General features: G+C 41.5%; 5 protein-coding genes across 5 annotated transcripts in view; 3 read left to right on the top strand and 2 right to left on the bottom strand.

Annotated features, from left to right (window-relative positions):
• Window positions 1-4,955, top strand: part of rtkna (rhotekin a) — a 36,589-nt gene extending 31,634 nt beyond the window's left edge. The window contains exons 6-8 of the mRNA XM_079366461.1: window positions 663-858; window positions 989-1,093; window positions 2,489-4,955. Of these exons, the coding sequence (XP_079222587.1) occupies window positions 663-858; window positions 989-1,093; window positions 2,489-3,201 (1,014 nt within the window). The 3' untranslated portion in view covers window positions 3,202-4,955. The remainder of the gene's footprint in view (window positions 1-662; window positions 859-988; window positions 1,094-2,488) is intronic.
• A 420-nt stretch (window positions 4,956-5,375) lies between these two features.
• Window positions 5,376-8,936, bottom strand: mblac2 (metallo-beta-lactamase domain containing 2). The gene is made up of 3 exons (XM_079354729.1): window positions 8,316-8,936; window positions 7,058-7,272; window positions 5,376-6,097 (listed from the first exon to the last, which is right to left on the bottom strand). The coding sequence occupies exons 1-3, from the start codon at window positions 8,755-8,757 to the stop codon at window positions 5,924-5,926; spliced, it is 831 nt and encodes a 276-aa protein (XP_079210855.1). The 5' UTR covers window positions 8,758-8,936; the 3' UTR covers window positions 5,376-5,923.
• Window positions 8,937-9,020: 84 nt separating this feature from the next.
• Window positions 9,021-12,325, top strand: polr3g (polymerase (RNA) III (DNA directed) polypeptide G). The gene is made up of 8 exons (XM_079354740.1): window positions 9,021-9,282; window positions 9,435-9,566; window positions 10,578-10,707; window positions 11,175-11,240; window positions 11,340-11,399; window positions 11,480-11,544; window positions 11,724-11,843; window positions 11,948-12,325. The coding sequence occupies exons 2-8, from the start codon at window positions 9,456-9,458 to the stop codon at window positions 12,035-12,037; spliced, it is 642 nt and encodes a 213-aa protein (XP_079210866.1). The 5' UTR covers window positions 9,021-9,282; window positions 9,435-9,455; the 3' UTR covers window positions 12,038-12,325.
• lysmd3 (LysM, putative peptidoglycan-binding, domain containing 3) lies at window positions 12,185-16,257 on the bottom strand. Its single transcript, XM_079354719.1, has 3 exons — window positions 16,073-16,257; window positions 14,713-14,992; window positions 12,185-13,768 (listed from the first exon to the last, which is right to left on the bottom strand). The coding sequence occupies exons 2-3, from the start codon at window positions 14,977-14,979 to the stop codon at window positions 13,088-13,090; spliced, it is 948 nt and encodes a 315-aa protein (XP_079210845.1). The 5' UTR covers window positions 14,980-14,992; window positions 16,073-16,257; the 3' UTR covers window positions 12,185-13,087.
• Window positions 16,258-17,211: 954 nt separating this feature from the next.
• Window positions 17,212-22,669, top strand: part of adgrv1 (adhesion G protein-coupled receptor V1) — a 97,625-nt gene continuing 92,167 nt past the window's right edge. The window contains exon 1 of the mRNA XM_079346526.1: window positions 17,212-17,459. The gene's annotated coding sequence lies outside the window, so the exon portion shown is untranslated. The remainder of the gene's footprint in view (window positions 17,460-22,669) is intronic.

The raw sequence follows: 22,669 nt of genomic DNA, 5'->3' as shown, positions 1-22,669 counted from the left end.
GGTCGTATCATAGATTGTCAAGAGTAGTGAGTTTGGAAGACTGCCAGTTTAAATCGTGAGCCATAATGGTAAAAAAGAAGAAGAAGAAATGAAGTCATTCCTTACCGTCAAGGTGCTCTTGCACTTTGTATGTCGCCCTCATTTGCCCCAGAAGAGCTGAAAATGTGTTTTTGTTGCTCAGCCTAGGTTTAACTGTGTAATGGTTCAGAAGAATGGAAAAAGACATGCATGTCTCAAAAGATTTAAATAATCAATTAGTTCAGTATCTTCTATATAACATCACATTCAGCCTCCATCTCCATCCAATCAGGAATCATACTTCTGTCATCCAGGCTGTAACTTTTCCTTCAGAGGACCAAAAGGAAGGGAGCGCAGGGTGAAAGATGGAACAATACTGCCATCTAGTGCTCACAGACAAATCAGGCACATTTTGAGAAAGAATGAGGAGGTGGGAATTGGGAGTCTGCACCTTTTGTTGGATAATTGCTGTAGGGAAATGGTTTGGAAGAGGAATAATTAGCAGCTTTATTAGTCAGGGCTTACTATCACTGGGGACTCACAATTACAATTTCTGTAATGATTACTTGTTGCAGCACATAATTTTGTTCATTCAGGAGCACTGGCATTCATTCCTGATTGTAGTAATTTTGTGGTAAATTATTGTATTCTATGTCACACTCTCTCTTTTTCAGGAGACCAGAATACGTGCATCAGAGAAGGACCCTCACAGTAAAGTTCAGAATATCTGTATCAGTAACCATTACGGGGGTGAGGAGGTCACACACACTCTCACCACAGACAGCCGTGAGGACACACACCGGTGGATGGAGGCCTTTTGGCAACATTTCTATGACATGAGTAAGAGCTTGTTATGCCGTACTACAATAAAGGTGTCTTTTATACCCAGTGGAACAATTTCAGGTCCATTTACTGTGTTATAGTCAGCATCTGGAGCTTTGAATAGTAACAGCTTGTCTTGATAATACAGGCCAATGGAAGCAGTGCTGCGATGACTTAATGAAAATTGAACTGCCATCCCCGAGGAAACCGGCTCCTCTCACACCAAAACAAGGCTCGCTCTATCATGAAATGGGTAAGAACTTCATCTTCTAATAAAACTTGCAAAAGCAAAAATGATAGGATAATCCGCTACAGTTTGATGCAATAATGAAAATAATATGTATGATACAATGCGGACCATAGCCTATTATTATGACTTTGATTTGATTGCTGCATACATATCGCTGGCTCCACAGTGGTGTTAATTAGAAAGACTTTTTAAAGAATAAACCCATAAGGGGGCTTTGTCAGGGAAAGAAGCCACTGTGCTCACACTGCATGTGAATGTGTAGCTGTTTATCTTCGGCCCATGTGCATGATGCTTTCATAATAAGATTTTCCTATCTGATATCTCAAACTCACACTCTGCTTTACTTCAGTGTACTGTAAGTAGAACGGGTCTTATCTCTGACACGCTGACTTGCTCTCTGTTCTCTGTTTCTCTGTCCCCCTCTGTCCTTTCCAATTTATCTTGTGGGTCCTGAATCCATCACTCGTTGGGCGACTCTTTTATCTGTCACTATTATTTTTTGGCCTCTTCATTTATTTTTCATGATTAATGGCACACTTTTTCATTGACTTTCATTGACTGGTTAAATGTTTTTAATCACGAACACGTGCTCTCTCATCAATTCCTAACATTCGTTTCCTCAATAACCACACACTGACACTTACTAACACACAAAACCAAACTTAACCTGTTGCAAACCTGCTATCTTCTCCATTCTGTCTCTCTTGCTCCTTTCCTCTTTTTCCTAACCCGCACTGGCAGCCCCTCTTGCTACACCCTCCTGTGAGGGTCTTCTGCTGCAGGAAAACGCTGTGTCTGCTGAGATTCGTGCACTGCTCTCGTCCTATTACAACGACAGGTGAAGTAACAGGACTAGGGTTTTGTATAAACCGTCAGCGTAAATATTGCAGTCCAGAATATACTGCATATCGAGGATCAGCTTAGTCTGGCTGATATTTAGTAAGTACTGCATTACTAGACTGAATATTTTGGGTCCTCATCAGTTACCATTATTGAAAACAACATCTGCATGAAATTTAACACTTTGAATCATTTTCTCATATTTTTAAGTTCCAGAATAATAAACAGGAAATCAGAATTGAAAAATGTCTAAACAATTCTTATTTGTCTTCATACTTCCAAATGAATGGATGGATACATTTAAAATTTATATTTCCTCTGGAAATGCATCTGGCCATGACATTATTAATTTATAACAAACAATACTTAAATAATTCCCGGTAATGACTGAATAATTAAATCATGTTGAGACTGTCAGGACATTAGTCAAATAAGAAACCCCTTATTTCAGATCGAGGCATACCAGTTATTTAAAGGTTTCAAGTTAAAATCAGTGAAGACAGTATGATAGCCAATCACACTGCAGTTTTTTTTATGACTTTTGCATCTCTCCTGCAGTTATTGAGTCATCTGATGACCTCAGCAGTACTGTCTCAGATATCCTGGCTCGAAGGATGCAGGAGCTGGAACTCCGCAGTCAGCTGGGCACCTCCCCAACCTGGATGTCTGTGTTTGAGGAGAGCAACACTAAGAGCGCTGGCCCACCCCGTCCCTGTACCTCGCACCTTTCTAGCTACAGCCCCTGCTCCCCTCATCGCCTGCCCCGCAGCCCCTGCTCCCCCCATCGCTGCCCACAGCTGACTCTGTTGTCCTCAGATGCAAGCCTGACCGACAGCGAAAGCCTCTGCAGCACAAGTCCCTGCTCCCAGCACCACGGCTGGCCCGAGCAAACCTCAAACTTCTCCCTCCTGTCATCATCCCCCTCCCGTCTAAGGCCTCGCACTCTGTCCCTGGATGCTAAGCTCAGCACCTTGCGAGGGAGGGGGTACGGAGCAGGTGGGACCTTTCAGTGCCCTTGCCAGCCTCCTCCTTCTTCGCTGCTGAACCCGCTCCCCATGCCCTCACGTTCTCCACGGTCACAACGTATCATGCAGACCACACTCTCCTGCTCCAGCTCCACCTCCAGCAACAGCTCAAGTAACAGCGAGGGCAGCCACAGCCCTGAGTCCTCAGAGGGAGCACCGTTCTCAAGGCCATCTCCGGCTCGACGCAGCCTCAGGTCGCTCAGGGCCAGACTTGATCCTCGCAACTGGCTCCAAAGTCAGGTGTGAACTCGTGCTACCTGATCAGACGTGAACTCTAGCCGTAGGGCAACACTGCTCATTAAAGCATGGTTTAACTGGCTTAACACATGTGAACCCACCTCAGGCTATCAAGCACAGCCCTGAGGAGAATAAGTTGCCTCTAACCTGCCTCCTGCTGGAGGTTGGATCATTGGAGACCTTCCTGGGGCTAACTGGAATATCTTCTAACAGAAAAGACAGGTGACAATCACTGCAGGAGACACTTTTTAAAAGATGGTCCGAAACTAAATGGAGGTACTCTGCACGCTTTGAATAATTATGGTTATGCTGCTTTGGAGAAAGTGATGCTAAGAACTAAGGATTTCCTCTGATAAACACATATGTATAGGCCTACTGTCCGTCCTTGTTCTCTTAAATTCCCAGACTGTAACATTTTTATTTTGTGCTCTACATCAGCCATCCTAGCCACTGAGACAATATTTTAAAATCCTCTCCCTGAATGCACTAGTAATGTTTCAAGTTGTTGGTTTTTTATAACTAAAGGTTTACTGTGCTATGCTATGAAAGCCAGTGAGCATGCGGCAAGATGAACTAACGGTATAATAAGTAAAGAAAATATTGACTCTGTTGACTGTGGAAGGGAAGCGTTGTTGATTGTTGCTTGTACTGTGATCTACTTCAGTGTACGTTTCTTATTATTTTACAACAGACCCCGTTTGTGGTTTAACTGAAATTACTATGCACACACTTGTGTTTTGTTTTTCTTTGCATGATTTGACTTACAGTTAAAATGTTGAACTACTTGAGATCATTTCAGCGATGAATATGGTGAAAGCTTCACTTTATGCAAGTGCTTATACATACTGTACTGGTTATTACTGTGATCTCTTCAGGGTAAAAACAAATCTGTGTTTGGTCTTAATCTCTACGCATATACAGTATCTGCAGGGTCTGAACAAATAAAGAATAATAAAGTCTGAACAAAGTGCAGAGTAAATTGAAATTAACAAATCCATGATTGCTTATTTAAAAAACGTTACACTTAGAATTCCAGGGTAGTGGAATATCAAGAAAAAGACATTTGACACAATAAATATGGAGCACATAAACATTTCTTAAAATTACTCTGCGGTGGCTGATTTCTGGTGATCTTTTATTAAATGTACATTCAACATAGTCAACGTCAACGATGAGTAATAATATGAAGATAAACTATCAAAATGTTTGCTCTGTTAAATCAAAAGTGTATCTATCTCTATAGATTGAACATAGAAGAAATATATCGACCAATATATCAGTATCTGGATTTTTTTGTCACCAATATCTATATCGGCCTCAAAAATCCCACATTGGTCAGGCCCTAAAAAAATGTCTTCTGTGTCTTTTTGTTTACTGTGGATTTCGTTTGGAAAGTTTCCCTCTTGGAGCTCTCAGATCTCGTGCAAACTTTTTTACTAAGAACAAGAATCTGTCAAAAACAGCATTGTTATTGTAAATTAATTTGTATAAGTTAACAAAAACACCTCTTCTCTTTGTCTTTTGTTACATTCTTGATTTTGTTGTAAATGCAGCTATATTGATACCCGATTGTTAACAGATGATGTGCAAATCTCTAACTGTTACCAATAGAAAACATGTCATGTTATAACCTTGGAGGAGTTTCCGCCGTTAAAGCAGACTGTGTACTGCATGTGCACCGTACCAGAAAAGAAACACAAATGAGAAAGTCTTGTGTACAAATAATATAACATAAATTCTAATAAATGTTTTATCATTTGAAATATGACCCTTTTTTATTTTTCACAATTACATGATTTCCTCTATATGAAAAACAATCTTCTGGACTTGAAATCCTTCTAATTGTGCATTCTTACATATTCAGTGATAAATTCATAAATAGCTTACTTATAGAAACATGTGAGCACATCATATTAGAGGGTCAAACCCTGACTATTTATAAAATGTTGGCTACAATAGTCGGCTAATGCTTTTCCATCAATAGCATATTGCCCTGCAGTGGGACTGTGTGAGATCAGTAAAGTATCCTGCACTTTGAGCACACAGTATATGATGGATGATATTCTATCCAATTCTATTCACTCTTACCCTGCAGCTATAAATCTGACACAAGATCCTACCTCATGAACAACTGAAGAGACACGTTAGCTTCACACAGAAGCTGCAGTCAATCGTACAGAAAGGCAGGTAAAACAGGCTTTATTGTCAACATTTCCATGGCAGAGCCTTAAATTTATCAATAGTCCAAAGCACTGTTACAAACACAGGAGGTAGTCAACACTGAGTCTTCACTGATCATTGTAAAATGCATAGAGAGAGATACTATGGCCATCTGGACTCTGTTTGAAATGCCTCAGAGGAGATCCTTTACTTCCCTGCCTTCTGTTTGCAGTGCAGAATTAAACATTTGTTGTGCTATTATAAATTCAATATATAGAAAAACATACATGTAATCATATTTAACTCATAGTCATCATTATAGAACAGAATCACACTAATAGTTTATATAATAAGCTTCATATTATGCTGATATTGACTTGTGTAACCCAAAAGTGGCATTTCAGACAGTTTGGCAAATACATTGTTTCTGTTGGATTACATAAGTGAATGAATAATGTTACATCAAGTTACGTATACATAAGTGCAGTCTCCCTTCCTCACCCTTTTTCATTTCTCTCATATTTAAACATTTACTTTGTGCACTTGCGCTTCCTCTAGCTCCATCCTCGCATTAGCAGGCACTCCGTGGGTTACACGCCCGCAGAGCCACCCCGGCCAGAGTACTCCAGGCAAACGTGGAGACCTTTGCGGGGCACGTTCCAGCTCTGCTTATATACATGGATGCGAGTCGGTTGAGCCTCTTTGCACCAAAGGTGTTGTAATGTCCTGGAAGAACTTGATCAACCTGGGAAATGGATGCGCAAGAAGGAAGAGGAAAAACATAAATAGTGCTTGGTACATGCTACATGAATTAAGAAGTTATCAGTTGTTGCTCACTTAACCTTCCTTTTTCTGGAGACCAATCTGTAGCAGTACATGGAACTACATAGCTGTAATGTAAGGACCATTATTACATGTGTGGTAATCACTCATTCTGAAGTATGTTTTGATTACATGGAAATAACTTACAAATTAATATTATTCACCTTTTCAAACAGTCTCTTGTGCTCTAAGTGAAACATCTTTGCTGTGCTGTGGTCAAACTATAACATGAATCAAGCACCAGAGGAGGTTTGTGACCCTGTAGAAACCAGCTCTCTCAGAACCCTCTGTTTTGGTGTGTGTCTCTTTAAATGCAATGACCCCCCCCCCCCCCCCCCCCCCCCCGTTTTCCCGGTAGTCATCACTCCTCAGTCGAAACAATAAAAATGGCAGACCTGCTCAAAAGTTTTGCTCTAGGCTAGAGGTGGAGTCCATGGGAGAAGATACAAGGGCAGGGGGGAGAATTTTCTAACCAGAATCCAACTTCTAACGTCACAAAGTGAGAACATTTAAAATGGAGCACTTTTTTCTGTGTGGTAAGGCAGACCACAAACAAAGGACTGGATGGATTTATTTCAATTTTTTGTGGGTTAATAGACACTCAGGTTATCCAAATAAAAAAATGGATGTTTTACAATATTACCCCTTTTTATTGCGTTTTCACTGACCTATAAAATCCTGTGGTTAGAGTAAAATGTACAAATAATATACACTTCTGTCAAAAGCATTATCACAGGAATATAATAATTTGATTATAAATCTTCATCTTTTTTGGATGATGGGATTGGATATGTGGTACATCAAAGCACAGTTAAACTAATCCAAGATGGACAAACCACAACTTGACATGATAAAGCTACTCCTTTCTGTGTCTTGGTGTTACCTGTTCACTGTCCACCAGACCCACCAGCCGCTCACAGCTGCTGATGTAGTCACTGACCCGGCTGTAGGGCAGCCAGTCAATCATGGCACCATCATACACTACATCCCCACTGAAGAGGAGCTTGTTGTCACGGTCATGGAGGCATATGCTGCCCCGGGAGTGACCAGGCATGTGGAGCACCGTCAGCTGTTTGTCGCCCAGATTTATCACATCTCCTACAGGGAAAGGGTTTTATATTTTGTTGGTGTTATCTTTTCAAAGTCATTCACACACAAACAACAGCTTGAGAAGTCTTTCTGGCTACCACTGTCTGCCTTACATCCAAACTAATGTTTCCCCATGTTTGACACACTGTCAGCTGGCTAACTTCAGCTATCTTGGGTAACTGACTTTTGGAAATGTCACTTCATATTACCATGATGAACTTAGACAGGAGGATGAAACTGACAAACTGAGCAATAAGATATTCCATCTGCACTGCAGCAGTGTCTCTGACACAGCAACGCAAGTCTGTGTATTGATCAACACAGCAGAATGACACAACAAGAAAACCTGTGTCACCTTAAGTGACAAAATGTTATCCAACATAAAATCAGCTTGAAGAAATCTAGAGTTTTAGAGTTAATATTCAGGGAGTGATCAGATGTTTATCTGCTGAGAGTACAGTGGGTGATGGCCAAATCACTGCTAAATGAGGTGATTAGTTGTCTGTTGGTCTCTTTCAGTATTCCTCTTCTTTTTTTTTCTTGGATGTAGAATTTAAATAGCGATGGCTTAAAATAGAGCTGCACTGCAAAATGAGAGAATGAGTAGTGGATGCCACCCATGCACAGATTCCTTTGTCATCTACTGTGTCAAAGATACAGTTGGGCGGGACTTAGACTAATGTCCTGTCACTGCACTCTTTGCACAGGCTATCTCGTGTTATGTAATGAGACATCATAACACATACATACACACACACACACACACACACACGCACAGTAAATGTGCATCGATATGTGTTGGCTAAGGATGTGTGTCTGCTTTTGATTGAGTGAGTCAAGTATGATCACCTGAAAAATGTAATGGGCGAGGACACCTTCCTGTGCTGATACAATTGACTGAATTGAGCATGTGCAAACTACTGAGTATGCGCACCCTTTATTAAATGTCATCTTATGATCTCGATCATGCAGGTCTACTGCACGGCCCGATGATCACAGATCCAACCCACCACAAATAAATCACCCTGCACGTGCTGCCCCCTCCTACCTACCTTCCTGCAGGATGTGTGTTGGCTGCACAGCTTTCACTTTGTATTGTCTCGCCCTCCATCCTGGACAGGGAGCCTCGACTATCTCCCTGTCGCTGAGCCAGGTAACCGTCTCGAAGTTGTCTCCGTTGGCCAACGCATCGACCTCGGCACTGTGGACGCCCACCTGTTGGAACTGATGCAGACCGCCCGAGTGGTCAAAGTGGGCGTGGGTGGCGATGGCCAGCAGCGGGTTCTTCCTCTGCGGGTCTTTACCGAGCAGCCCTTTAGCGTCGATGTAGTCAGGTAAGCTCCTCAAGCCCAGCCCGGTGTCTATGACTACGTCTTGGTGTGAGCCGCGAAGGAGCCAGATGTTGGCCCTGTTATCTGACTGGTAGAATCGCTCCTGGATCCAGAAGAGTCCGTCTCCGAGCGACTTGTGAGCGTACCAGTCGGCTGCAGACATCCCAGTTCGCGCACTGGTCGAAATGACCTGCTGTGGGTGTTTTTTTTAGTGCGGAGAGGTGGAACTAGCCTCGCAGCTAGAGATGATGTGTTTTCATTGAGGTAAATGTGATGGTGGCTGCCGTCACACCCTTCTACTAACACAGCGCGCTCATTGGACGAACTACGAAGCGACGGTAGCCGAAAGACGCGACACTATTTGCTGCGAATAAACCACGCCCCCTTCGACGGCACACGTGGGCGGAGCTATTTTAAAGCCACATTTTTTAGGGCGAAGTGTAGTTTGAGTTTACACTTCTGTGTTTGTAACGCCACTCCTCATCTAAGTCTCCTTTAAATTTAGCATTAGCTCGTTAACGTGCCGAATAATAGTTAAGTCTTGATAGAAGAAGTGACTAGTAAACTATAAAGGGAAACATGAAGACTTAGCTAAAGGCTAAATGCCGCAGAATAGACCTGAGTCACACAGACTTGGGGAATTTATAGTCTCCACATTCGGAGCAGTTTTCCAATATTCAGTCGCATAGTGAGTATAACAGCTTAATGTGTTGTTTATGACAGTGTCAATGTTAAGGCTGCACACGCTGGCTGAAGGCGATGCAAGCGGTCTAACGTGAAGTTGTGGCTGCTCCACGTGTTTGACAGAGAAGTTGACCGGTCACGTGATCTCTGTTGCAGATACGGAGGAGAGTTGCAGCCATGGCTGGCAGGGGTCGAGGAGTAGCTGCCTTTACATTCAACATCGATGCTCTGGGCATCGGCAGGGGCAGCATGCCAGAAGCCAGGGTGGGGCCCAGCCCACTGTTTCCAGTAAGTACCGAGCATATACATACTCAACAAAACACCCAGACACGTAAACACCTTATCATGTTGCACTATGCTAACACAAGCAATTCAAATGTAAATATATTCTGTGATAAACAAGAGGAAAAGTTTTGAAAAAAAATATCTAGTTGTATTTGAAGTTAGTTCATGAATGAATCATTTTTAAACAGATCAGTGGCCATTGTTTTGTTTTTAAAGCAATAGTCCTAAAGCTGTAACAGATTAAAAAGGGTGAAACAAGCCCCTTGTTGGCTCTTGTTCTTTTCTGCATGATGCAATGAGCAGGGACCAAAAGGCAATAATGACTCTGGGAGTCAGCAGAGTACTCTGCATCAGGCTTTCTGTGCACACATTACCTGTCAAGTACTCACACAGCATCAGCACATGGTGTCTTCACAACATTTGAGCATACTGTTGGACCAGCGGGAAATCCTGACACTGTTTTGATGGTTTGTAATCGCAATCTACTTACTGTACCAAAACAAAAAAACAATTGACACACCTAAGGCCCCTGGAGGTCTGCAAGTGGAAACCTATGACCACTGGCTGAGACTGCAGTAGAGAATTCAGGATGTTGTGTCCAATGAAATCCAATTGTAAATCTGGTTGAGATGCATATTGTGTTATATTAGTCAATGTATGTATTTACCAAGTTAAAATTTCTAGATTGTTTATTACTACCTAAGTTTGACTCATTTTATTAACTCTATAATTCATTAATCTAGGTTGGATCAAGCATTGACTACTTTTGAATCTTTTGGTTAAGGTTTACAGTGTTTTGGTATTGTTTTATCGTACTATAAACACAGGCATCACTTTAAACTGAACTGTAATCAGACAACCTAATCTGCACTGTTCAATGTAATGACAGCTGTTCAGCCACATCTGCTCTTTAGTGTTCTCCGAAGACAGACTCAGAAAACAATTTTCAGGGAAAAAAATGAACTGTTTCACTTTATTGCTATCATTGCTCTTTCTCTAACTGTCCTCCTGCAGAACACTGACTTTAAGCCAGTGCCGCTAAAGGCTGGGGAGGAGGAGGACTACATGCTGGCCTTAAAACAAGAGATGAGGGGAACGATGCAGCGGCTACCACACAACATTAAGCCTCTGTCCAACAAAGCAGGTGAGGAGAGGAGTGCATTAGAAACCTGATGTCTAATAGAAATGCTAGAGTAAGACATTTGTCTGCTGTGAGAGGCGATAATGCAGCACTTAGGATCCGAAACATTTAATAATGGTCATATCTGGGAAAAGGAGAGGAAGGTAAGATTCATGGCAGAGTATTACATTAGAGCACATACCTCATCTGTAGGTTGAATATGATTTCAAAGTCTGGTGTGTCACAGAGGTTAAAATGTCTCTGATTGACCGGCGAGCTACATGTATCCACAATATGTTTCAGGTACAGTTTGTTTTGTCCTAAATAGTATCAGATGAAAAATGTAGACATGTTGCATAATACATGTTCACTTTGATCACTCGTGATAACTTTGTTAAAGTAACCTAATGTGATCTGGTAATCAATGTGATCATAACTGAATTGCTAAAGAGTGTACTGAAGCAGAGCTTTCTCTCGTTTGCATGAAACAGACGTTGAGAAATACACGGAGATATACCTGAAACAAAAGCAGATTGTGGATGAAGAGTGGACTCCAGGTACCTGCATGACATACTGTAATGTGATCAGCACCAATGGAGAGATGAGCGTGACAAATTATTATAAGTGTTATTTCTTGTTTGGCTTTTCTTTTAAAGACTGGAACCTCTTCCCAAAAGAACTGATGCCCCAAAAGAAAAAAATGTGTCCTAAACCAGGTGAGGTTTAATTCATTATATACCGCGTTAGAATCTTCCTTTTTGTATCATGTTAAGGACATAGTGCTTTAATCAAACAGGCACAAAGAAGAAAACTGTGAAGATATCACGCAAAGAAACAGAGGAGATGTTGAATAAATTAGATGTAAGTTTTTCTCTGACTGGTTGTCTTACATCTACACTTATTTTCCCTTTATGATTTATCAAGTACTTAATGATAAAGATTTCCAGTTGGTGCAGTATTAATGGTGTGTAGCTACCATTAACATTCTCCAGCATGTTCCTCTTCTTGTGTTTGACACGGCTAATTAAATATTATCTCAGGAACTAGCAAAGAAAGACGACGGGAACCCTGAAAAATCAGATGACGAGACTGAAAAGAAAAAAGGCAACGAGGAGGAGGAGGAGATAGAAGAAGAAGAATTTGAAGAGGACATAGAAGAGGTTAGTTTCACCGGACCACTTAATAGCTATGTGTCACATGCTAACTTATTATGGGTATAAGGAGTTCAAACGCTTTCTCTCTGTTTGCTTGTTTTGTTCTGTAGGAAAACGATTACATTGACAGTTATTTTGACAACGGTGAAGATTTTGCTGCAGGCAGTGACGACAATATGGACGGTGAAGCAACATACTGAGAGAGTCAGTCAAGCAAGAGCGGTATTGTCTACTGGTGAAATACTGTTGATAAGCTGGGAATCATTTTTTTTATTTGTTCCGTTTGATTTTTAGAGACAAGCGTGTCTGAAAGAGTTCTGTAAATAACGCAAGCCAAACTTTGTGCATACTGGCAATAATTTATTCAAAATAGATGTATTTATTTTCCGACCTGTAGCTTTGTTGCGACAGGTTGAAAGGCACATATTGTCAAAACGTTCTTTTCAATGACGTATCAAGTGGTCAAATAAAAGGGCTATGACAAAGTCTTACGTTTCACTTAATTACAAGTTTGAGTCATTTTGGTAATACTGTGCATACTCCATGTTCCTTATCGTGCGCTTAGACATTTTGTCATCATAGCTACAAATGCAGTTCTCTCCAGGCAAGTGGGAAAAAAAAAGTTATGGAAATAAAACAAAATTAAATGTGGTCTCCAATACTGATAGTGTAAGTAAAGGCTAATGCTCAAACGTGAAATAAATTACTTCTATATTAAACACAATGGTATAAGTGATACCTTCCAAACCAATAGTGTTGGAAAAAAAAATTCACAATTTCTAATATGGCAAAAGAATAGTTTGACTAACTTGCTTGAAATCAGCTTTCCAACCCAATCCACATTTACAGTTTAACTGAGTTTACAATGGGGACCACAGAGAAACAGACATGAGTCAGTTGCCGTCTGTCCAGGCTTGTTTTTTTTTTTCACTCCTTTGACACCGAGTGTAGCAAACAGTGAACACAGCAGCAATGATGATTCAAACTCTGAAGTGACGCCATCATTCAGAGAATGTTCAGCCAACCATCACCGGTCATTTTAATTTTAAACTCCTTGTCGTAAAACGTCAATGCTAATGGACACACCGTGACTGTCAACACATTGGTATTCATATAGTCTATTAACGCTATACAAATGATCTCTCTCACAATAAAGTGACTGACCCAGCCCGGCCGGTTGCATTGTTGTAGTGAGACTATAAAGGTGGTTTAAAAAAAATGACATTAAGTCTCTGATCCATTATATTGTCTCATGTGTCCCCATGTGCAATGCCCTCTACTTTGTCCACACTACCTTTCTGTGAATTGCCATTAACCAGATTTTCAAGATGCGTTTCGGATTCAGCCCCGGCATGGTTATCATCTCCAGCATGAGGGTCCATTATTTCACGATGAGGAATGTTGCCAGCAGCTTGTGTGGGAATGCCGTGATGGCCGACATCTGTTTTCATGAGAACCTCGTAATACAAGAGATAAAACACAGGTGTGACAATTCCAACTATCAGCATGATGGCCACGGCCGTCCACCATCTCATGCCCCAGTCCGCCCCATAATAAGGGTCCTTTCGCTGTACTGGTTTGTACTCAGCCTCTCCCAGCAGTGGCTGCTGTTGCTGTAGTGTTAAAGAGGACACGACCTCGTTCAGGCTGCTGGACTTTACAAGCCGCTCGATGTCCTTATCTTTCTCAAGGAGGAAACCTTCCACGCTGTCGGTGGAAGAACAAGAGTCTGTCGATGACTCGGTGGGGAGGGAGGTAACCAGGGAGTCTTGGGGAAGGCGGCTGGCCCCAGAGGCGGAGGCAGAATTGAGAGGTCCAGTGCTGTGAGTTTCAGTGAGGACGCTGAAGCGTCTCACAGGAATCTTGACCGAGCGTAGGGCAAAGAAGTCCTGCTCTGTCAAGAGGTTGTTGGCACGCTTTATATCAGCCACCTGTAATAACACAAACATATTAAAGAAGTTTCTCAAGCACAAATGTCTTTTTTTAAATAATATAATACATTTTATTTAATGGCGCCTTTCAAGCCAACCAAGGTCGCCTTACAGAGAATAAAACCAATACAGAAGGTTAAAACCCAACATAAACAAACGAAAGACAGTAGTGTGCAGTGACCGTTACAGTGAGTATGCCAGTTTAAACAGGTGGGTTTTCAGTTCTCCTTTTGACTACTCTGGACTCTTCAGTGAACCGCCTAACTAGAATGTCAGCCCGTGAGCTGCCTAAATAAACACCTCAGAAAATGTACATTTCAAACATGTCAAACCAAAGTCATAAAGTTGCGAGCTGGCCGCCCAGTTACGTGACCTGGAACTCCACATCACATAGATTCATAAGATAATTCAAAAGGGGTTCATCCTACAGACCCCCCTTTAAATGCTGACATCGATGCTTTGTCAGAGTAGAACTTCTCTGCCTGAAATACAACTTTCTTCTTCATTGTTATTGGAGGGGAAATTCAAAGTCCAAGGAAACCTGCTGTATTTGAGTGCGTCTACTACTGAATATTATCATGAATATTAAAAGTTATAAATATTCAAGTTAAATGTCTGTTATATCTATTTATAGTCCATGTTCGTAATGGATTTTTTCTTTTTTAAATTGAAGAACACAATTTGGACTCAGGTAACCACTGCTTCAGATGCTATTTCTATAATTGTATAGTCACTAACTGTTCAGTGATGATAAGTTCATCTTATCTTTAAGAGCTGTATGTTGCACGTCCTATTCAGAAGGGGAACCGATACGATAATGGTGCTGTAGAAGTTTAATGTAGGGCAAAGTAAACAGGTCAAATCCACGTTAACATTGACATGGAAAAAAAAATAAGGGTCTTGTGGGTACAACCCAAGGAGAAGAATGACTGAAAAAGACTCACTGAGCAATGGTACTGCAGGGCGATGCTGTTCAGAGTGTCGCCCTCCTGTATGTCTCTGGTCAGGTAGATAATATCCTCCATCCTCTCTCTGGAGGTGCTCCTCCGCTGCCTCTCTCTGCCTCGTGGCCGCAGCTCATAGCTCTCCCCATCCTCCTCTGACAGGTCATTCTCGGAGCCATTGTTTCCAAACAGATAGGCATGACCGCCATTGGCAGGCTGCACTATGGTGGCTGACTGAAACCCATAGTGCTGGCTTCTACTGGACATGTTTTACTTCACTCTGTTAAAAAGAAAACCAGTTTTAACAAACTAAACTGATTCTATCTAGATGCAAAGATGCAGTTAGATACGAAGAACAGCAGAGAGGAAAGTGTCTAAATGTTAGTACAAGTTAAAAACACACAAGTCACAGTTAGATACAGCGGATCTAACTGAGGACAGCGTCGACGTGAGACGTAGAAAGACATGCATGTATCAGATGAAAGCAGACATGTGAACAGGTGTATATGATGTAAACGTGCAGTAGACTGTTGAAACAGGTATAAACAGAACTGTAGTGCAGAAAAGACAAGTGGACAGTGATCGCTTGGCATTCATATGCAAATGTTTACATGAGTATGAAAGATTACATATAACTACTTTTATGTACCATTACATATATTAATGTTTCAGACAAAGCTACAATAGAATAAGGTGACTATACAAATACAAAAGGCTGACTTATATAATCATGACCACCATAGAAAATCAACATGCTCATTTTCTCTTAAACCTGCACTTATTATAATGTACAATTCTAACGCTGTTCTCCTAACTAATAATGTAACTAAAGTTCGTCTCTGTTGCCAGATAAAAGAGATAAGATCCGGATAAAGGAAGTCAAGGTCCTCTGTTTATGTAACACATCTACAGAAACATCGCCCTCTGCTGTGATAACTTTGTACTACTTCCACTGTTACATGTATAACACCAGTGCACAGCAGACTTCCCACGACAATAAAAACACATTTGTTAACACTATTATCTGACACAGAGTTTCTGTTGCTTCAGCAACCGGGAAGATGCTGTAGAACTACACAGTTAGCTATAAATAGACACAGCTAAGGCTACATCGAAGGCTCTCACCTTACCAAAAGTCAAGTCAGTGTCGTTGAACGTACTAGCAGAAACATTTTAAATGGTGTAAATAAAATGTCAGGTTAGTTTGGTACAGATAGAAGACAGGTGTGCAGCGAGGGTTTCATGTTAGCAAAGAGCCAGGCTACTGCTAACTGTGCTTCTACCTAGGTAATCAGGCTAGTGTCCTTTAAACGTTAACCTGCATTTAAAATAGTATATTTAGAGGACATTGTCAACATACCGACGCCTGCGAGGTGAACACCGTTCAATCAGTTGACCTGAGTTATATCCATACTTCAACAGGATTATGTTCGAGCTCACCAGCTTGTGCTTAGGTCGGTTATCTATGTGCTAGCTGCTGCTGCTGCTGGTTTGCCAACGCTACCTCTCACGCCACGTCAACAGAATACTGACGTCATTACGTTACTGCAAACGCCCCCCCCCCCAAAAAAAAAACAAGTATGGAAAGCCAAGAAAAGATATAACTAATACATGATTCCCAGCACCAAGCGTTTCACTCGTAGTTTAAAGCCACCCAACATTTCGTAAACTGTTGTACTTACTCTTACTAAAAAAAAATAGGCGTTTCTAAAATGTCTTTAATGGTTGACAAAATGCTAATTTAAAAGGCAAATGACGTTCCTTAAATAAACTTCGACTACAGGTTTGACCCTTTTGGTTTTCCATACCACAAAGCAGCCAGTTTAAACGTTTGAATCGCGAGATGGCGCTAACACCCAAGCCAGTTGTAGTTACGTTTCCAACTCTTCCGACACAAACACCACAATAAACTAATAGTTATATTTTTATTAAAGCATGCGCTTTCTTCACAGTGAGCTTTTTGTTTTACCTTTTCTTCCAAACAAGTTTTTAAAAAAAAATAATGAAATACTGCAGTTACATTGGACGTAGTCTTTTAACGTGAAGCTACAGCTTTACTGGAGGGTAAAGTTAAACGTAAATATCTTCACTGAAGACACATTAACTCCTTAAATCACTACAGTCTTTTTATTTGTATTATTTAAATGTTAAGTTACTTGTGAACACGCTCAAAATGTGCATGTTTTGTATAAAGTGAGAACAGCAGAGAAGTGTGTGCGGGCTGCTGAGAGTGCATGCTCGGTTCACAGGGTGGAGCTGTCCTCCAGCACACCGAGCAGCCCGCACACAAACCGGATTAAAACATGTTGTCTCATTAAGCAGCGACCGGGAGACGAGCTGGACTCCCCGAGTAGCAGCCCACTAATCTTCTTGTTGGGACAGTAAGTGGTGTATGTACAGTAGTAATAGCTCACACATGGCTGCAGCAGGAGCCCGGGGCTGTGTGTAGAGAGAAGAGACCGGGGAATCAGCTCCAGCTCCCGGCTTCAGTCCCGTTACTTGACAGACAGGCGCGCTTCAATCCATGTTGTAAACCGGGAACAAAAAAAAAACTACCGAGGAGAAAACCTACACCAGCAAGGTGTTGTTGCTGGGTTTTTTTTTTTTTACTCAAACAATACAAAATGTTGCAGATACTGACTGCTGTTTGAAAAGAGAAGGACCTGAAACTACACGTATCGATGTTTCCCTCAGTGATAAATATATAAAAGTCATTTATCTTGGACAGAGGCTACGCCAGGTGTCAGGTGAGTTTGAATCATGTATCTTGTTGTGTATCCTCACAAAGGTGTTTCTGCCTTTTTTTATTGTGAGTGTGCGAGTACCATTTCGCCAAAACTTTGCTGGATCATTTCATTGAAAGACCAGGCTGCAGGCTGATTATGCATTGTTGCACATGGTTATATATACTGAGGACAACGCTGTTACTTGGATTCCGTTTTCAGTAAGTAAGCATTAATGGGTGACTTCAGGGGCTATTGCCTGTAGTAGATTAATAGTGCAGAGAATAAAAGGGAACAAATGAGTAGGCTATGGGAATACTCTTCATCAATTCTGCCAGACAGCTCCTGCAGACATATTGTATAACTATAAGAAAACGATTAAAAGTGCTTGGCCACTGCTAATTTCTTTTTTTGCATTGTGCCATAGGTCCCCCTCGAAGCAGCTAATAAAATTGAAAAGCCTAAATATTGATTCAGTGCAATCAGTAAATAAATGACCGGACAGCCTATTGAGGAGGGAGACAAACGCTTCCATGGTAACATCCAGGATCTCCAGTGTGATTACTGCGCTTTGTGTGGCTTTCTCTCTCCCACTGAAATAAAACAACAATTCAGAGGGAAACTGCCACACATGGTGAGCCGGAGACCCTCTTATAAAGGCTCCGTTGACTAATCTACAGGCTTACTCTGGCCATAAGTAATCTTGGCACACTTTGAGTGGAGTATATTTGTTGTTACTGTTAAATCAACGAGTGCTCCTATAGTCTCATTGTGTTGCTGCTTTGCGTTTTTTTTACGATGATGTCCGTGCTTCATAGTTGACGGGTGTTTTTTTTTTTTTTTTCGTCGGTCGTTGAATAATTGAATATGTCCACATTATCTCAAATTGATTTGACATGATGTCATCTTGGTGCGTCTCTCTGCAAATCTCTTTTGTTGCCTCCTCTGTTGTGCCTCAGTGGAGTTAAATCCTAGTTCTCAGTGGGGATGAGGGGAGGGAGCTGCTTCTGTATCTATTCAGCACTTACACCTGCTCTTCCTCTGCGCCAACAGTGACTTAATCAAAGAAAAGAAAAAGGGAAATAAGGAATCAGTGCAATAATAATCACACTGTTTCTTTTTGCAGTCTTTGTTTGCAAGGGGGCAACAACAGCTGCCCAGAAATGTTCACAAATGTGTTTCCTCAAACACACGGCAATTTGATTCCTTTTAAAAACACGTTAGTCAGTGTGTTTTTGCAGATCTGGGATCCTATAAGAGTCTAAAGACTCAAACTTGCTCAGAGCTCAGTTCCTTTGTTTTCCAGTGTTTATGTCAGTGCCTGGCAGGGGTCAGCCCCCAGTCGGCTGTGTGAGGCTCTGAATGTGATTCACTGGGCGGAAACTGTTTTACTGCATGCCTCTCTCTCTCCTTCTGTCTCACCCCTCTGATGGCAGCATGCTAGAAAAAAGGGGGACAGTGCCATAAACGGAGCCTGCTCATTGATGAAAGGTAGTGAAGTGTTGCACATTGCAGACAGGGTGGAGATTGATGTTTGCTGGGGATGAGAGGACTTGCGTTCTCAGTGTGCCGGCACTGGGGATGAATGGACAGTTCTACATACACTGCGCCGCACTGCAACAGGCTGTGCACGCCTCAGTGATCGGTGCACTATGGAGCACAGCGGGGAGAAAGAGTTGTGAAGGATGTCTTTATCTGCTGAGCGAAACACGTTTGTTGCATTTGGAACGTTTGATCACTGCCACAGTGCCCGGATATTCACGATCCTTTCTGTTATCTGTGTTTCTAAAAACATGTCATTCAGGGCTGCTTTTTAAGCATCTTTTCTGTACCTTATCATATCAGCTGAATGATCTTTTTGTATCTTATTTAGGAACCTGTGACTGATCTGATTGTATTTTCATGATGTAGTGAGTGAAAAGCAGCAGACATTCCCACCTAGTGTTTGTTATGGTCTGGTTTTCATTTCCACACCTGAACGTTGCACTTACTTTACCGCCTCTCCCTCAAGTTACAATTTCTTTTACAAGTACCATGCTGTACAGCCGTTTATAATCCCTCGGTGCATGGCAGATGTATGGCTTAAATCTGTCTCTCTGTCTCTGTGCCAGCAGCTGACTGGGGTCATTTATTTGAATAGGTGTTAACATTTTTGTGACCGAAAGCTAAATTCCCACGACTTTCTTGGATCAGTGCATGGAAAGCTTCTATATGGAAGGCTTCTCTGCCTTCTCGGGACGCCTTACTTATATTTGAGTTTTTGGTAGTTCTTGGCTTCTAACCTTCTTTTTTTTTGTATTCTCTACATTGGATCAGTTCAGATTGTTGTTGTTATTTTATGATGAACACATTCAGTATTTAGTGATCTTCAGTGACATCATGTCTGGCTGATGTTGGAAAACGTCACTGCGGTGGTCAGAAAGTATACTGAAAGGTCAAAGTCCATGAGGAGACATGACGAGACAAGGAGCTCTCAGGTTAAAGTGTAGAAGCAAAGGGATCTCAAACTACAACTAATGAGTTTAAAGTAATTGCTTTAGCGTGCATGAGGTTGGACTCATAGGTGCTAATATGTCTGATAATTAAAGATGCCTGTCGTGATCTGGACTGGTTTGTTGAAGTGACTGGGATCATCACGTCGACAACCCTGACAGAGCTGTTTTGAGTTCGGGAATGGATTCATTCAAGTTGTAAATACGTCTCTTTTCACGTTTCATGCCTTTGAACACTTTGTTTTCAAAAAAGACTGACAGTTAACGCTTACGCACAGAAGACAATATCATGTTTGAGCAGTTGTTGTCATTGGAGCAGAGGGACAGGAAAGTGGAGGACCCTCGTTGGACAACAATCCTGAGGTCTCTTTAGTGCGCCTGATCAACTACAGTTTGTTCCTGATGAAAGAATGCTAGCGTGATCCCTCCAGGAAACCTTCAGCCGTGACCAAGTGTGTCAACTACACACACAAACATACGTGCACATTGTCACACCTTCTCCATTCAGGTATTTAAGACTTGAACTTTCAGCTCTTGTGAAGTTCAGACTCAGAGAGCCTTTTCTGACCCGAGTGTAATGCACACACACACACACACACACAACAACACAAACATTGCTATTAATCTCTAATTGTGTGTATCCAACATGTTTGTAACACATCTATCCCAGTCAATAGGAACTCTTTTAAATTGACTTCAGTCAGACGACGAGCGTTTTCACTTTAACTGTGAAACCACATTGAACATCTACACAGGAAGCCCACAGATCAGTATCCTCTTCTCAGCTGTGAAAACATAGAAGTGTGTATGATATAATATATTCTGTATTCATTCATCCAACACACACTCATCTCTCCCCCCATCTGCCCTGTTCCCACCATCAGCCACTCTTTCTTTTATTTTCTTGTCTTTTTTCGTTTATCTCTCACTCCCCTCATTGTATTGTGGTTGGTCATGGCAGAGGAATTCCTCGAGGAGGTGGGGTGGCTGATCTGCTGAAAGAGATGTGTGTGTGTTTTGGGACGTAAGTGCATGAGAAGATAAACCTTTTTCTCTGGAAACTATCTTAATAATAATAATACAACTTTCTTATTAAAGGTGCCTTTCAAGACTCTCAAGGTCACCTCACAAAGCAAAGATAAAAACAGCAAAGTAACAAATCCTTCGATAAAATGAACAATTCAGATCTTAAGAGGTCAGGGTCATAAACACACAAGGTTATGTGTCCTAAATTTGCACCTGTATGTCATTTTGCATTCACAGAAACATAAACAATTCAATGAATGACTGGTTCACAGAAAACTAGAACAATGTCCAGTGATATTGAAGAATCAAGTTGTTCGTTTTTTAAAGGCAGTTCTTCATGTTTTTCCTTTTAATAATCACGATACGCTGACCTCACTTGCTCAGGGATTTGCATCCTACACAGTCCTGCCATCTGGCCCTTAGTCTTTCAGTGCTGCAAAGCCCTGAAAGAAGGCACTCTTCCACACCTACTGTACCAAGGATATGTGTGCTTTGTGTGCGCTTGTTTGGGAGAGATAGAGTCGAGCTGGGAGCAAAGCACCAAGCCTGAATAGGATGCTTTGGGGTCCGCTGGAGATCAAGCCTGCATTCCAAAAAGTGTGGGAAACAAAAAGAATAGAGAACTGTGGCAATTTAAGAAATGCATACGAAACACAAAAAGGAGCATGAGTGAACAAAAGCCTGCCCCTTAAAATTGTGTGCTGGTCAGTGAATCGTAAAGTCCAGCTTCTTCTCCAATGAAAATACCCCCCCCCCCCCCCACACACACACACACACACACACACACACACAGACTCTGGGTAGCGTCTCTGTTTTGAGAACTCTTTTGAAATGCAATTAGCATTTCATCCAAGCCCACCGGTTACATGCAATGAAGTAAAACCCTTTCTAATTTGGTCCTTTGGTTTGCAAGTCTGTATAGAGCACAACCTTGTTTAATCCCCTGAAAGTGCTTTTCTGTCTGCCTCCATCACTGTGTGTCATACAGGCTAATCAGTCAGCCAACACTCTGAATTGCTAACGGAGTGGTTTGTTACTCAATGGTAAGAGCTTTATTTTTTTTTCTGTGTCCTCTTTGCTTCCTAAAATCAAGAAAAAAAAATCGTGTTTTTAGAGCGAGATTTGAGATGGCCTTCACTCAACTTAAGAGCAACCGACCACAGCCGTCGGAACAATACCTAAAAAAAACCCCTCTCCCTCTCTCTGTTTCTTTTGTCACAGTAAAATGCACACTTGATTGGCAGCCTCTTGCCCCTGAAGGAGAAATGCCTGGTTGAAAAGTATCGTCTGACAATAGCTGCAGGGCTGACCTCATGCTTTTTTTGTTCTTTAGGGAGGTATTCGTTCAAGTGTTTTCTAGTTCTCCTTGTGGAATGGCATAATTTGGCTGCAGTTCTGCACCTTGCCAAACTCATTTCCCCCAATTTTTTTTCTCCCACTTCTTGTTATACTAATGGTAGGTTTTCTGTTTTCCTCCTCAAAATAAATGAAAATCTTTTCTGGGCTTGAGCTCTCCAAAATAAGCCCAGTTAGTAATAGAGTTTTGTCAGATGTAATGATCTATGTTTAAGCCTTACTCCCTTATTAAGTTTCTTAATTTCTTCACCCCAACTTCCCTGTATGGCGAGAACATTCACTCATCTAAAAATACCAGAAGGACAAACTACATGTGAAGTGCAATTATGGGCTTGTGAGTTGAGCGGGTCTGGCAGTCGC

This window comes from Symphodus melops (genome assembly GCF_947650265.1).
Source record: "Symphodus melops genome assembly, chromosome: 1".
Lineage (NCBI taxonomy): Eukaryota > Metazoa > Chordata > Actinopteri > Labriformes > Labridae > Symphodus > Symphodus melops.
This window is presented reverse-complemented; position numbering and strand designations above follow the sequence as displayed.

Coding starts and splice junctions, on each gene's coding strand:
- lysmd3 (XM_079354719.1), bottom strand. CDS start 14,979: ATGTCCAGTAGAAGCCAGCACTATGGGTTTCAGTCAGCCACCATAGTG. Junction 13,769..14,712: donor CCCTGCAGTACCATTGCTCA/GTGAGTCTTTTT, acceptor GTGTTATTACAG/GTGGCTGATATAAAGCGTGC.
- polr3g (XM_079354740.1), top strand. CDS start 9,456: ATGGCTGGCAGGGGTCGAGGAGTAGCTGCCTTTACATTCAACATCGAT. Junction 11,241..11,339: donor GGATGAAGAGTGGACTCCAG/GTACCTGCATGA, acceptor TTTCTTTTAAAG/ACTGGAACCTCTTCCCAAAA. Junction 11,844..11,947: donor TTGAAGAGGACATAGAAGAG/GTTAGTTTCACC, acceptor TTTGTTCTGTAG/GAAAACGATTACATTGACAG.
- mblac2 (XM_079354729.1), bottom strand. CDS start 8,757: ATGTCTGCAGCCGACTGGTACGCTCACAAGTCGCTCGGAGACGGACTC. Junction 7,273..8,315: donor AACACACATCCTGCAGGAAG/GTAGGTAGGAGG, acceptor CTTTCCCTGTAG/GAGATGTGATAAATCTGGGC. Junction 6,098..7,057: donor GTCTGGTGGACAGTGAACAG/GTAACACCAAGA, acceptor TCCATTTCCCAG/GTTGATCAAGTTCTTCCAGG.